We start from the raw sequence: 16,217 nt of genomic DNA, 5'->3' as shown, positions 1-16,217 counted from the left end.
GCTGGAGCAGTGACTCTGACGCCAGATGTCATGCTAAATAAATGTTAGTTATTAAAATAATAATGATCCATGTTTAGTTGGTGTGTATTTATCTGTAAGCTCGTCTTGTCTGTGTTTGTTTTTCTACCTTCACTCCAAAGATGAACAGCATGTATTTACCATATCACTTTTACATGGACGAGTAATGATAAGATTTAATTTTGAACTAAGCTTAATAATAAATCATAACATTTTTAACCCTTACATACTATTCAGGGTCTAATTTGACCTGAGAAGAAAAAAAAACACCTTAAAAACTTTTATTTAAGCCAGAAATTTGATGATTTATCCTCATGTGACCCACATTATACAAAAATGGAAATATTTTAACTTACTAAAAATGTTTTTGTTCAGCTGTTTGACTCATATTTACTCAAAAATTCAAACCCCCAGCATTAAAAAATACAGCTTATTCACATTTAATATAATTAACTGAAAGTGTGTGATTGTAAATATTCTTTCTCCATCAACAAAAAGTATAAAAACTAAAGAATTCACTCTCTCTGCTCTCTGAAAGCTTCACTAAAGCACTTTAACCTTCCTGTCGTCCTCCTGGGTCAAATCTGTTTTGACTGTTCCTTCCTTCCTTCCTTCTGTCTGTACTTCCTCCATCCCCTTTCTTCCCTCCTTCCTTCTCCCTCCTTTCCTTCCTTCCTTCCTCCCTTCCTCCTTTCTTTCCTTCTTCCTTCCTCCTTCCTTCCCTTCCTTCTTCCTTCCTTCCTTCTTCCTCCCTCCTTTCCTTCCTCCATTCCTTCCTTTCTTCCCTCCTTCCTCCTCCCTTCCTTCCTCACTTCTTCCTTCCTCCTTCCCTCCTTCCTCCCTTCTTCCTTTCTTTCTTTCCTTCCTTCCTTCCTTCTTCCTCCCTCCCTCCTTTCCTTCCTTCTTCCTCCCTTCCTCCTTTCTTTCCTTCTTCCTTCCTTCCTCCTTCCCTTCCTTTCCTTCCTTCTTCCTCCCTTCCTTCCTCCTCCCTTCCTCCCTCCTTTCCTTCCATCCATACATGAATTTATGTATAGCAGATACTCTGAATATGAACAGTATTTAAACGGTTAATTATGAGGTGTTTAGTTGGATATCACCAGAAGAATAATTCATTCAAACCCACAGTCCTCTGCTTTTATCTACTACTAACAGCATTAATAATTGGACATAAATGTATCATATAAATGTATCAAAGTCTGATATTATAATATAATTCATCCTGTAGTTGTTATATTTTATGTTTTAGCACAGATTATGTGATACAAGCTGTTACTGAGTTTGCTACGCTAGCGATTTCCCTCTGCTTCCAGTCTTTATGCTAAGCTAAGCTAACCACTCCTCCTCCTCCCTCCTCCTGGCTCGGTTCATAACAGGCAGCAGATATGAGATTGATATCAGTCTTCTTTTCCCAGAAAGAAAGCAAATATGCGTTAAAAAGTATTCCTGTAATGTGAAAACTATAAAAGATTAGGATCATTTCCCCCAGGGAGGAAAACAACAGTGTGTTTTTCCGTATTTCCAAAAAATCTCTACTTTAATTTAAGTTCATGCTGCGTTCAAGTCCTAATAGATTTACTGTAAATACGAGCTGTGGATTTAACTTTTTTTTTTATGCCAGACTTCTGGTTATACTTTCAAGTCTTTCATGCGCTACTGTTTCTCCAAACCAGCGCCATAAACCATCATTGATTATTAACAAATGAAGCAAATGAACTAATGTTGACCTGAGGACTTATAAAGAGAAAATATGATTACTATGCTGCTTCCAGTGAGATAAAAATAAATCCAAGCTGTTCTCTTCTCCCTTTTCTTCTCATATGAACGTTTATTTCAATGTGCTGCTTTCTCAACTATAACTAAATGTAGATCTGAGGTAAAAACCCACCAGCTTGTTGAAAAATACTGAATATTATCAGCAGCTTATAGGTAAATGAAAGAGTTAAAATATGAAAATAAATGTATGAATAACTTGCACACATTCTTTTTTGTGGACTCAGCATCAAATTTCTGCTTTTAATCCATTTAGAGAGAATATATTAGAGGATTATGGTAAAAATGTCTAAGTGGTGTAACCATAAAAACTTTGTACCAAATAATTCAACTTGTTACCTCTGTTTCTTTCTCTCTCTCCTCTAACTTCTTGTTCTCTCTTCTTCTTCCTCTTCCTCCCCTTCCTTCCTTCCTTCCTTCCTTCCTTCCTTCCTTCCTTCCTTCCTTCCTTCCTCTTTCTTTCTTTCTTTCTTTCTTTCTTTCTTTCTTTCTTTCTTTCTCCTCTTTCTCTTTTCTTTCTTTCTCCTCTTTCTCTTTTCTTTCTTTCATTTCTTTCTTTCTTTCCTCCTACTTGTTCTTTCTTTCTCTTTTTCATCCTTTATCTTCTTGTTCTTTCATTCTGTCTTTGTTTCTTTTAATATTTATCATTCTTTTGTGGTTACCTCTGTTTCTTTCTTTCTCTCACTCCTCTAACTTCTTGTTCTCTCTTCTTCCTCCTCTTCCTTCCTCCTCTTCCTTCCTTCCTTCCTTCCTTCCTTCCTATCTTTCTTTCTTTCTCCTCTCTCTCTTTTCTTTCTTTCATTTCTTTCCTCCTACTTCTTGTTCTTTCTTTCTCTTCTTCATCCTTTATCTTTTCTTTCTTTTCTTTTCTTCATCCTTTCTCTTTCTTTCTTTCTTTCTTTCTTTCTTGTTTTCTTTCCTCTTACTTCTTGTTCTTTCTTTCTCTCCTTAGTCCTTTCTCTTTTCTTTCTTTCTTTCTTTCTTCCTTCCTTCCTTTCTTTCTTTCCTCCTACTTCTTGTTCTTTATTTCTGTTCTTCATCCTGCAGCAGTAAGTGAATCTGGGCCGTTTCTCTGCAGACCACCTACCCTCACCCTGCAGTCGTCGGCTCTGACCACAAACAACAGGTGAGGGCTTGTCGTAACCGCAGGAAGCGTGTGAACTTGGACCACGTTGACACCGAGCTTTGACTGCGTGACCGCTTAACGGCCGGCGGTATGCGAGGAATCCACTCCATCACCCGCCGGCCGACAGATGACCTCAGCGACAGGTGAACGCGGGCGGCACACAAACCTTTCCTGCTGCCAGAAGTTCCCAGAGAGCGTTTGACAGCTAATGCGTGAAGGATTGTTAATGTGCTGAAACGATACCTTTCCTTTGTAACAGAGGGAGAAGCTTCAGTCCTGCCTCTAAATAACACACTGATCCTCCGCCAGGGTTTCACTTATTAGGAAACGAGTAGTAGTACTTCTAACTTTGCTTTTGTCTTCATAATCTGTTTTCTTTTTTTTTATCTAGTTTTAGTCCAGCTTTTATTAAACTTTATCCTTTATCCTTCTACTTTTGTTTTGTCTTTTTAATCTACTTTTTCAGTTCTATTCTCCTATTTTTATTTAATTTAATTTTTCATATTTTACTGTATTTATTCATTTATTTATTTTACATTTTATCATTCTGATTATGGTCTCAATTTTTTATTTTTTATTTTGTAATTTTTTATTTGTTTTTGTTCCTTTTCTTTATATTGTTCTTGGTTTACACTTATTCTGACTTATTATTGATTATCATTATTGATTGAACAAGTAACAAACTAATCTGAATTGCACAGGGAAAATGCATTAAAGTCTGAAAATACAGTATTTGCTTTAATTTAAAAATATATATTTTATGTTTTTAATTTATATGTATTTATCATTGTTTATTATTATTATTATTATATTGTATATTATTCGTTCATATTATTCAAATTATTAAAACACATATATAAGTAATTTATATATTATTTATATTCTTTTATTTATGTATTTATTTAACTAAATAATTAAATCCCAGTATAAATGTAAATTATAAAAAATTGTAAGTGACATTAGTAGTTTTAGATAAAAACAGGAATAAAGTATTATGAATCTGACATTAATGTATTAAATGTATTATATCCTTTAAGAACAAGTATTTAACTGACCTTTAAAGTCTGTAAATATTAAATGAAAATTATTTGAGAATATTTGAGAAAATATTCATACACAATATATTTGAATGGCTGCTGAAAAGACTTTATAATTAAACCTTTATTATCTGTATATTTTCAAAAAATAGATATTATGATGAGGAATAACCCTTTAAAATAAAGTAAAATAAAGTGAGTAAGCCTTGTTTTCCAGTTTGTGCAGAGTTCAGAGTCTTGGTTCAATTCTTTGTTTTTTCAGGTGAAACGGTTGAAATCGTGTGAATCGGTTCTGGCCGTCTCCGTCGGTAAATCAGAGGAACGTGGTCATTGTGAGACGTCACGCATGCAGAGTGAAATTGATGGAGTTAGTCATGGACTGTAAAGAGTGAGTGTCGGACAGGTCGGCTCTGAGAGTGACAGAGACAGGGAGAAGGTACCCGGCCAAAAAAACATGATGTAAACCCTCCAAACGGGACAGAAGCTGCTGATTGGCTGACGGGGCTGTCACTCACCGAGGGGCAGCTGATGATTGGCACACAGTGTTTGGGGCGGCACTCGATGTTTCCTTTGACGCAGGCGCAGAGCGTGCAGTTAACGGAGGACCACATGTCGCCTTCCTGAAGGAGAGAAAGATGAAGTTAGAATCCATCTGTTAATCATTCAGTCATCTATTCATCCATCCATCATTTATCTATTCATTCATCCATCTTCATCCATCCATCCATTCATCATTCATCCAACCAACATCCATCTATTAGTCACTCATTCATTCATCTATCCATCCAACATTCATCCATCCATCATTCATTCATCAATCTTATCTTATCTTATCAATCATTCATCTATTCAACCATCATCCTTCCATAATTCATCCATCCATCATTCATCATTTATCCATCCAACCATCATTCATCCATCATTCATTCATCAATCTTCATCCATCATTTACCTATTCAACCACCATCCAACTATCATCCATCCATCGTTCATTCATCCATCCATCATTCATCCATCATTTATCTATTCAATCATCATCCATCCATCATCCATCCATCTGTCATTCATTCATCCATCCATCCTTCCATCATCCATCCATCTATTTGTCCATACTGTGTCTAATTTCACCAAACACCCATCAATTCATCCATCATCCCTCCAGTTACATTTATTTGTCCATCTGTCCATCCACACATCATTCATTCATTCATTCATTCATTCATTCCTTCATCCCTCCATCCCTCCCTCAGGTACAGTCAGTGCTCTCTCACCCTGTAGATCTTGTTGCGGACTCTGCAGTACTTCACTTCCTCCACCTTCACGTAGGACAGGCACTCGTCACAACACTGGTTTCCCTGGCAACTGCCCGGCCGCGAGCACCTCTTTTTACACACCACCGTGGAGTCCTGGACAGAAGGAGGAGGAGGAGGAGGAGGAGGAGGAGGAGGAGGAGGAGAAGCAGAAGAAGAAGGAGAAGAAGGAGAAGCAGAAGAAGAAGAAGGAGAAGCAGAAGAAGAAGGAGAAGGAGGAGGAGGACGAGGTGGAGAAGAAGAAGGAGGAGGAGGAGAAGAAGAAGGATGAGGAGGAGCAGAAGAAGGAGGAGGAGCAGAAGGAGGAGGAGGAGGAGGAGGAGGAGGAGGAGGAGAAGAAGGAGGAGGAGGAGAAGCAGAAGAAGAAGAAGAAGGAGAAGAAGAAGAACACAGTTATGGAGGGATAATGGAGTAAAGTCTGATGGATGGATTAATAATGAAGCCTGGATGATGATGTAATGATGATGTAATGGTGTAATGATGATGTAATGATGTAATGGTGTAAGAGGCTGCGTTACCTTGCAGGTGCAGGTGGTGCAGTTATCGTGTAAAAAGCAGGTGCCGTTCTCGTAAACCTCGCTGTGGAACAAACAGCTTCCCAAAGAAAGATCGAACACCTTCCTCTGACCTGAGAGAGGAAGAGGAGGAGGAGGAAGAGGAGGAGGAGAGAGAGAAGAGGAGGAGGAGGAGGAAGAGGAAGAGGAAGAGGAGGAGGAGGAGGAGGAGGAGGAGGAGGGAGGAGGAGAAGGAGGAGGAGGAGGAGGAGGAAGAGTCAAGGATGAGAAACTAAGACACAAAAACTCACTTTTACATTCAGACATAACTTTAAATATAATAAAGTTCATATATGGAAAATAAAAGGAGCTGAAGAGAGTCATTTTCAAGGTTTCTCATCATCACCTACAGCACATTTTCCATCATTTGCTGAAAAACTGACATTTCAGTGATGATGAAATGATGCTGATTGATGTCATTTAGGTAAAACTGGTGATAAGCTACAAGAACAACAGAGGGACGACAATGATGGAGAGAAACTAGAAATAAAGACCAGCTATGATAAACAGTGATCCACATTCCTTCTGCTTTATTAGATTATAGATACAATTAGACAGAAGTATTAATTAGATTCATGTCTCTACAGATTACAAACTGTATTGAAATAAAGTTGTAATATTCTGAGATAAAGTGGTCATCTTATAGGAGAAAGTTATAATATTATGGGAATAAAATAGTTGTAGTTCTAAATAGCAAAGTCACAAAAATTTAAGAAGATTTTTTTTTCTTTAAATATTATTAATATTATTTATTCAGCTAAATGATTAAACTCCAAACATGAAACTGTAAATTATCAAGAAGATTGTAGGAAGAAGAAGAAGAAGTAACATTAGTAGTTTTAGATGAGAAGAGTAGGAGTAATGAATCTGATATTAATGTATTATATAAATGTTTGTTTATATAAGAGACTATGCTTGGATCTTCTAAATAAAACTTCTGTAGAAATATTTTTGAATGACTTCTGAAAAGAGATTACAGTTCAGATTGACTGTAAATTCCCATCTGGAGGATATTATGAAGGTGAAGTTACAATTCTATAAAGCAAAGTCACAACAATGTTAAAATAATAACACAATTATTACTTTATTCCTTTAATATTATGACAGTATTACCACTATATTCTGAATATATTATAACTTTCTCCTCAAAATTATGATGAAATCATTCTCAAAAAAATCTCTGATAGTCTTTTCCCAAATTCTGCATCATGACAGCTCAGGAGGAGGATATGTGTTGGTTTTTTTTGTTTGTTTTTACCAAGGCATCGGGGACAGCACTGTCCTGCAGGAGTGTGGCTGAGGTGTGCGGGACACGACAGGACGGGACACACTTCCTTCATGCACAGAGTCCGTCCTCCCTAAAACACACAACACAACAAACAGTTTACAGTCAACCTTCAGTTTATGAGGCTGTCATGAAAAGTCAGGTCAGAGAATATTTATAAACCATCCAAGCCAACTGTTACACCTCTGTGTGTGTGTGTGTGTGTGTGTGTGTGTGTGTGTGTGTGTGTGTGTGTTAACAAGCCTGCAAGTCACCTCAACAAGGTGCCAGCACATTAATGCCGTAATGTGTTTATGGTCGTACCTGTAGGGTTTGTTTGTGTAGAGAGGGGGAGGAGGGGGGGGGGGCATAGAGGGGTGGGGGGCACAGAGGGGGAGGAATAGGTGAGGAAAGGAGGTGAAAAACGAAGGAAGAGGATGTTGTTCCAACCAAACGTTTGTGAGTCCCAGGAGACTCCAAAACAAACTTATTTGGACGACATGAGGGTGTGTGTGTAGGTGTGTGTGTGTGTGTGTGTGTGTGTGTGTGTGTGTAGGTGTGTGTGTGTGTGTGTGTGTGTGTGTGTGTGTGTGTGTGTGTGTACTCACAGTGCAGGTACATTTGATGCAAGGTTTTCCTTCTGGACTGAACTCCTCCTTTTCTTTGTACAGTCGACCCTCAAAGATACAACCTGCAGGAGGAAGAGTATTACTCATCACTTATACTCACTACATCTTCTCATCATAACTTTTGTTTAAAAAAAGAATACACTGTAAGAAAATAAGACTTAAAATGTGTCCAATGCAATCCAATTTTTCACTTATTTTTTTATTGATTTTAAGATTAATACACAGAAACAAGGTATAAACTTTTTTTTAAAATAAATTAGAAGAAAAAAAAAAATAAATAAAATAAATCTAAAAAATAAAAAATAAAAATGAGTAAATAAATAAAACGATTTTTAAAAAGAATAAATATAAAAAAAATAAAAAAGGAAAAGAAGAAGTGGATAGACAACAAAAACAAACTAACACAAAAATATAAAACCTGGTTAATAAAATCACAACATTAACAGATGTTTGAATGGAAAACAGTTAATTAGTTTCTGTAGTCTCAAAAAATATTTGAATCCCTTCATAATTATGTATATTAATAATATTAATTATAGGTATGTTGTCTCACTTGTTACATAAAAAATGCACAATACAGACAGTAAGACACACACTGTTAATCAAGGACTTTGAAACTTGCACATTTTATCTGAACTATGACTTTGGTTAAATTTAAACATCATCTTTTTTTCCCCACTAGAATTCTTTGAGTCAAAATAAATGATGCAGGATTTATCTCTTCTCTTTCTCTTCCTTATGACAGAAAGTTGAGGGGCCTCTGAGACATTCAAAATATTAAAAGCTGTATTTTATCTTCTGAAAAAATCCACAAGCATTCAAAGACTTCCTAAAACATTTACATAAAACCCTGATGAACTGAAGTCTAGTCCATATTTTTCCATATAGTGAACATAAAGAGCTTTTTAATTAAAACACATATTCTTGTTATTCATATTGAGCAGGTGTGTGTGACTCAGTGTGTACTCACTGGGGCAGGTGGGGCAGCACTTCTTAGGATGGATTTTAGGGTTCTTGCAGTGGACGACACACTGCACCTCTGCTTCAGTGATGACACCTTCCTGTCACAACCAGGAAGTAAGAATAGGATCAGTTTAAAAGCTGTTCTTCTTTCTTCTGTCTGTTATTACATTTCTTTCATTCTTGCCTTCATGTCTTTCTTCAGTTTCTTCTTTTCTGTCTGTCTGTCTTCCCCCTTTTCCAAACCTTCCCTTTTTTTTTAAATCTTACCTTCCCTCTCACATGCCTGCTTCTTTTTTTCCACCTCTTTGGTTTCATCTTCCACTTCCTTCATCCCACCACTCATAAATTCATTCTTCTCTCTTTTCTTTTTTAGTCATCCTGCCATCCTTTCCCTTCCTCCCTCCCTCACTCCCTCCCTCTCTCTCTCCCTCTCTCTCTCTCTCCTCTCCGTATCTCTCCATCGCCCCTCTAACAACAGCATGTTTTAGTTCCTTTCAGATCGAAGGTCAAAGGTTTCCAACATGACGTCAGAGCTGAAACAACACTGTCGCTTCACCTCTCATCTGCTGACAGCGCACACACACACACACACACACACACACACACACACATATATACACACACACACACACACACACCCTGACCTTAAACATAACCACTGACTCAAAAATCAGCTTTTCCTTAAAATTGGACAATATATCCCAAATTAACTCAGTCCTTTGTCCCCAGAAGTAGCCTATGACAGACTTGCACACACACACACACACCCACACACCTGACAGCGCCTGGTTACGCAGGGTTTGGTGGAGCTGGTCCAGGATACTGAGCTGTTATAGGAGCGTCCATCCAACATACAACCTGAGAGAGAAACACAGAGACAGGTTTAGATTCACTCCTTTGTTTTAATGTCTTCATTATTATAATAGCAGCTCAGAACAGAAATATTACTACTGTAAGTCAGATTTAGGCTACAGAAAACTATTCCTTGTCTTATGTTTAAGCCCCAAAGCTTTATAAAGAGTCTCCCCCTTTTCCACCTAGCTGGAGCTGGTGCTGGTTCGGAGCCAGAGCCTGACTAAGCATCGGTTCTTTGCTTTTCCACTGCCAAAGCTCCAGCCTCGAGCCTCAGAATGGGAGCCAGAGCAAGCACCAACTCTTTGCTGGTCCAAAGAAAGAACCGATTACGTCAGTGGACTGGGGCCGGGGCTAACGTTTATTAGCCGGCTAGTGGGGCTACCGTTTATTAGCCGGCTAGCGAGGCTAACGTTTTTTAGCAGACTAGCGGGGCTAACGTTTATTAGCAGACTACCGTGGCATTTATAGAGGGTTAAAGATTTGTTTGTTTGATTTAAAAGTACTATTTTTATCATTTTTTTGCCAGAGCTGTCGTCTTCTTCTTCTTCGACTCATCTAAAAAGCATCTGTTCAGACAGGTATTGAGATATTTTGTGGTATTTCATGTTTTAACTTGACACCTATGACTGTTCCCTTTGTATATTTCATCTGGTGTCTTTATTTCTATTTATCTTGATTTTATTTATATGATTTTATTTATTTTGAATGTGAAGAACTTGAGAAAGGTGCTGCATGAATGAACTTTACATGGGTTTCAAATCACTTAAAGAAAAAATACTCTTCTTAGAATTATATTTTGTGTTTGATATATAACTCTCCTGTCGTCCTCCCGGGTCAAATTGACCCCATCTCTTTTGACTGTTACTTCCTTCCTTCCTTCCTTCCTCCTACCTACCTTCCTTCCTTCTTTCTCTCCTTCCTTCCTTCCTCTTTTCTTCCATACCTCCCTCCTTTCCTTCCTCCCTTCCTCCTTCCTTCCTTCCTTCCCTCCTTCCTTCCTTCCTCCTTTCCTTCCTTCCTTCCTTCCTCAGCCTCTTCTCCTTCATTGAAAAATCATTGTTTAAAAAAAAGTATGTGAATATAAAAATAGTTTCCTTTTCGAAAGTTTAACTGCTGACACAAGTTGTACTCATGTCACACACACACACACACACACACACACACACACACACTGACCCGTCCACTCAGCACTAAATGAATAGCCTATTCATTTCATCCCATTTTACAGTAAGTGGTCTCAGATCAATGTTTAACTTTTCATACAATGAAACCCGATCACTGTCATTGATCTGCTTCCCTCAGTGGAAACCAAACCCTGTGTGTGTTACTGTATCGGATAGAGAGCCATGCCACAGAGACTCGTATCCTGTTCGTCACTAACACAGAGTAATAATAAGACAGTACATCCAATCCATAACTGACCCAAACCGAGTGGATTAGTTTCAAAAAGCTGCTCCAGTGACTCAGAAAATGTATTTGTTTTATTTTTTTAAATCCGTTTGGATCATGCAATCCATTCTGGGTTCTTATTAGCTCTCATTCGTTATTATTTAAGACATTTTACACCTTTTATTTTTAAACAAGAAAGAAGAAAGAAGAAGGGAGGGAGAAAGGAAAAGAGGAAGGTAGGGGGGAGAAAAGATCGAGAGAAGGAGTGAGGGAGGAAAGAAGGAAGGAAGGAAGGAAAGAAGGAAGGGAGGAAAGAAAGAGAGAAGGAGGGAGGGAGGGAGGAAAGAAGGAAGGGAGGAAGGAAAGGAAGGAAGGAAGGAAGGAACACAACTTTCCCCTCGACCCACTTTAATAGTCAGATTTAGATGAATTTGTGTTGGTGGAGATAGATGATATATTAGCATCACACACACAAACCAATCTCCAGTTGCATCATGGGTAATGTAGTCAAAAGGAATAATGATATTTCTGGTTCTGCTGCTTTGATTTTCATACTTTAAAAACTGTCCATTGTATTCTTTTAACACTTATATGTCGTTTCTTACAATAAAAGTCTTGTTTTCTGTCATCTTTAATCTAAAATATAAAAAACAGTCTGTTTTTTGATGTTTTTTTGGGCTTCCTATACCTGTGAGGAGTTGATGAGGAAGTGCAGAGACTCGGGGCTGCATCATCAGTTTGTAATTAAATAATAAAGAATAAATAATACAGAGTAAACAGCAAATGTAGAGGTTGAAAGAAGACAGATTTGGATGTTGTCATGCATCTTTAAACCCTGATTTTAAAGTTTTTATCTTTATTATTTGAAGTTTTTTTAATGCGGTTCAAGCAGAGTATAACTCAGCTCTGTCGTTCATATAAACTGGTTCATTTAGACACTTTTAAAGCAAATTGTTCCCAATAAACTGAATCAGTCTGACTGTGAGTCTGTGTGTTTAACTGTGTGCCGTGATTTCATAAAAAAGGGAGAAAACACACACACACACACACACACACACACACACACACACACACAGATGACATGGAGTGTTTTCCAAAGCACAGACACAGAGGGGTCCTAAATTCGGTCACAGCGGCGGATCCGGCCACAAGTCGACCGCACAATAGAAAACTAACACAAGTTGCCGTGGCGACGAGGGGCTTTCCATGTCCGACTTGAGCTCGTTGCACCTCTCTTAACGAAGTGCTGCGTCGTAAAAAGGCCGGACCGCAAACAAAAGGGCCGCACCCCTGCTGAGAGCCCAGAGGTAGGTGTGTGTGTGTGTGTGTGTGTGTGTGTGTGTGTGTGTGTGGATTCATAAAGACAAAAACAGCAGGAGCATCCACCAAAGTGACGACTTTTTAGTGTCTCATCACGTTATTTAAGAGATTTATTTTCTATTAAGTGACACTTCCTGTTCTTCAAATGAAAAGTTGCTTAACCCTCCTGTCGTCCTCCCTGGTCAAACTGACCCCATCTCTTTTGACTGTTCCTTCCTTCCTTCCTTCCTTCCTTCCTCCCTCCCTCCTTCCGTCATTCCTTCCTTCCATCCATCCATCCATCCATCCATCCATCCATCCATCCTTCCTCCCTTCCTTCCTTCCTTCCTTCCTTTTTTCCTTCCTTCCTTCCTCCCTCTCTTCCTTCCTTCCTTCCCTCCCTCCTTCCTTCCTTCCTTGACCTGAGGACAACAGGAAGGTTAAAGAAGTCAGATTAAGACTTTATGGAAATCTTCAATGACATTTTTTACTTTTACTTTTACTTTTAATTTCTTACTTTTGATGTGGCCCTTATTATTTTATTTTATTTAAATAGCAGTGACGTGACCGGGGATTTCAGGATATAATTGTCTTTTCTATTTGTCTTAAGAACACGTTGGAAATAAATTAAACTTCAGCATGTTATGTATGTATCGGATTTTGCTTCATGCCCAATTTATTCATACGATCCTTAAATAAATCATATCATATAATCTCATAACTGTATTAAAGTCAATGGGAAAATATCACAGGAAGGGAGGAAGGAAAGAAAGAAGGGAGGGAGGGAGGGAGGAAGAAGGAAGGGAGGAGGGAAGAAGGAAGGAAAGGAAGGAGGAAGGAAGGGAGGAGGGAAGAAGGAGAGAAGAAGGAAGGGAGGAAAGAGAGAAGGGAGGGAGGGAGGAGGAAGGAAGGGAGGAGGGAAGAAGGAGGGAAGAAGGAAGGAAAGGATGGAAGGGAGGAAAGACAGAAGGAGGGAGGGAGGGAGGGAGAAAAGAAAAGAGGAAGGTAGGGGGGAGGAAAGAAAGAGAGGAGTGAGGGAGGAAAGAAGGAAAGAAGGAAGGAAATATCACAGTACAGAAAAAGTGAAAATTACTAAATAGGAGGAAGAAGAGGAGTAATACACAGAGATGAAGGTATATTGAGGAAATTCTGGCTTGTAAAAGTAAATGTATTCCTGTGGCCTGTAAAGCCAACTGTGAGCCCCGGTATGAGCAGGAGGGGTGTAGGTGGTGGGTGATTGGGGGGTGCAGGGGGGTAAATAATGCAGTTCTACTCCCACAGGTCATATTTGAGCCTGGTTGTTTAAGTTGAGCACATTAAATGGTTCCTGAAGAGCTCTGGTTAGCATCTCTAAGGTCTCTCATTAGTGCTGTGCAGCTGCAGGATACTGAACTATAATAAACCCTCCAAGGTTCATTATTATTATTATTGTTGCTGCTATATTACAATATCACATAAAAAAACCTAAACAAAAAGGAACTTCAATTTAATTTAACTATGTGTGTGTTTTCTGAGGCTTTCTTCTTTTCTTCTTTTTTCCAATAAAGAGAATTTAGAAAGCAGTAAAAGATGATTATTGTGACCATGCAGATATCATAGTGTGCTTGTCTCACCTTTACATCTCTCACAGCAGGCTCCAGTCTGTTTCACCACCAGAGCACAGTCCTCAGAGACCTGCGGACATTTCTCCTGTTTACAGTCGGCCTTCCCCTCCTGGAGAGAGATGAAGAGGAGGAGAGAGAGTCAGTGTCATATACAGTACCATTGTTATTTTCTCAGATTCATACATACAGTAGTTTACACAAGGAGTCAGATTGTTGGATGTGACACAGTGAGCAAATCGTCATGCATTGCATCATTTGACGCTCATATAGCAGACAGCGATCACATCATACAGACGGTTCATCCATGCTACAGCACTTCTGTCAGGAACCAAATGTGACAAAAATGCTCTTTAAATTCTAAAGTATAACCCAAAAGAAAAATCTCAGCTTCTTGACTTGATTGTGCAGATTGTGAAGAAGGAAGGGAGGAGGGAAGAAGGAAGGAAAGGAAAGAGGAAGGAAGGGAGGAAAGAAAGAAGGAAGGGAGGGAGAGAGGAAGAAGGAAGGGAGGAGGGAGGAAGGAAGGAAAGGAAGCTGGAAAGAAGGGAGGAAAGAAAGAAGGAAGGGAGGGAGAGAGGAAGAAGGAAGCGAGGAGGGAAGAAGGAAGGAAAGGAAGGAGGAAGGAAGGGAGGAAAGAAAGAAGGAGGGAGGGAGGGAGAAAGGAAAAGAGGAAGGTAGGGGGAGGAAGGAAAGAGAGAAGGAATGAGGGAGGACAGAAGGAAGGAAGGAAGGAAGGTAGGAAGGAAAGAAGGAAGGGAGGAAAGAAAGAGAGAAGGAGGGAGGAAGGACAGACAGAAGGAAGGAAGGAAAGAAGGAAGGGAGGAAAGAAAGAGAGAAGGAGGGAGGAAGGACAGACAGAAGGAAGGAAGGAAGGAAGGAAAGAAGGAAGGGAGGAAAGAAAGAGAGAAGGAGGGAGGGAGGAAAGAAAGAGAGAAGGAGGGAGGGAGGACAGACGGAAGGAAAGAAGGAAGGATAGAAGGAAGGAAGGAAGGAAAGAAGGAAGGGAGGAAAGAAAGAGAGAAGGAGGGAGGGAGGAAGGACAGACAGAAAGAAGAAGGAATGAAAGAAGGAACAGTCAAAACAAACGGGGTCAATTTGACCCGGGAGGACGACAGGAAGCAAAACTATTAATAAAACAAAATAAAACCGGCTTCCATCAAACTCAGACTATAAATATAATCAGTTTAAGTTGAGTTTTCATCTGATCCGTCTCCTCTGTGCTCTGCTATCAGTCTTCATCACTAGTTTAGAGCTCACAGCTTCAGTTTCTACATTAAATGTGACTTCACAGTTTTAGCTGTGAGTTTTCACACCCACTCAACAATCCTCCCGTCACGTTCAGAAACACTGCAGCCCCGCGTCTGTCATCACCGCTAACCGCACCGAGGGACTCAACCAAATCTGCGCCTGTTTAATCCGCTGGACTTTCACACCCAGCTTTTATTGCTGATTTTATCCACATGCTGTATATATATGTGTGTGTGTGTGTGTGTGTGTGTGTTTTATTTTACACACTGTGAGGGTTTATAAAGTGGAGGCTGGCAGGTCCCGTGGCCCTGTGGCACTGCAGCAGGCGGCTCTAACGAGGACAGATCAAAGCGGGGCCAAAATAAATCAGGGTGGTTTAATATAGCAGCAGTGCTCCAACTAAACCCCAACCACCGCCGAGGACAGATGATGTCATGACAGAGGGACAGAAAGGGAACGAGGGGATGGAGGAAGTAAAATAAGCAAGAGAGGGAGAGGAAAAGAAGAGAGAGAGAGATGACTGAATCTTTTCAGCTTCATACAGAAACTTTACATGATGGGGTTCATGTGAACTCAATTTTAAATATTAAGAAGGGAGGAGGAAGGGAGGAAGGAAGGACGAAGGAAAGAAGGAAGGAAGGTAGGACAGAGGGAGGGAGGGAAAAAGACAGGAGGGAGAGAGGGAGGGAGGGAGAAAGGAAAAGAGGAAGGAAAGGAAGGAAGGAAGGACCAAGGAAAGAAGGAAGGAAGGGAGGATGGAGGGAGGGAGGGAGGAAAAAAGACAGGAGGGAGAGAGGGAAGGAGAAAGGAAAAGAGGAAGGAAGAGAGAAGGAGGGGGAGAGGAAGGACAGATGGAAGGAAGGAAGGAAGGGAGGAGGCAGGAAGGAAAGGAGGGAGGAAAGGAAAGAAGGAAGGGAGGAAGGAAAGGAAGGAAGGAAGGAAGTACGGAGGAAAGAAGGAAGGCAGTAAGGAGAGAAGGAAGGAGGAAGGAAGGAGGGAAGAAAGGAAAGGAGTAAGGAGGGAGGAAAAAAGACAGGAGGGAGAGAGGGAGGGAGAAAGGAAAAGAGGAAGGAAAGTAAGGAAGGAAGTACAAAGGAAAGAAGGAAGGGAGGAAGGAAAGGAAGGAAGGAAGGACGAAGGAAAGAAGGAAG

General features: G+C 39.8%; 1 protein-coding gene across 1 annotated transcript in view; it reads right to left on the bottom strand.

Annotated features, from left to right (window-relative positions):
* bmper (BMP binding endothelial regulator) overlaps positions 1–16,217 on the bottom strand; it is a 43,206-nt gene that overhangs the window by 7,670 nt on the left and 19,319 nt on the right. Inside the window, exons 3-10 of the mRNA XM_053327250.1 lie at positions 13,828–13,927; positions 9,447–9,529; positions 8,679–8,769; positions 7,688–7,770; positions 7,074–7,173; positions 5,780–5,889; positions 5,223–5,357; positions 4,467–4,571 (exon numbers count right to left, since the gene is read on the bottom strand). Of these exons, the coding sequence (XP_053183225.1) occupies positions 4,467–4,571; positions 5,223–5,357; positions 5,780–5,889; positions 7,074–7,173; positions 7,688–7,770; positions 8,679–8,769; positions 9,447–9,529; positions 13,828–13,927 (807 nt within the window). The remainder of the gene's footprint in view (positions 1–4,466; positions 4,572–5,222; positions 5,358–5,779; positions 5,890–7,073; positions 7,174–7,687; positions 7,771–8,678; positions 8,770–9,446; positions 9,530–13,827; positions 13,928–16,217) is intronic.

This window comes from Scomber japonicus, chromosome 10, assembly GCF_027409825.1.
Source record: "Scomber japonicus isolate fScoJap1 chromosome 10, fScoJap1.pri, whole genome shotgun sequence".
NCBI lineage: Eukaryota > Metazoa > Chordata > Actinopteri > Scombriformes > Scombridae > Scomber > Scomber japonicus.
The sequence above is the reverse complement of the archived record's forward strand: the minus strand, read 5'-3'. Positions and strand labels throughout refer to the sequence as shown.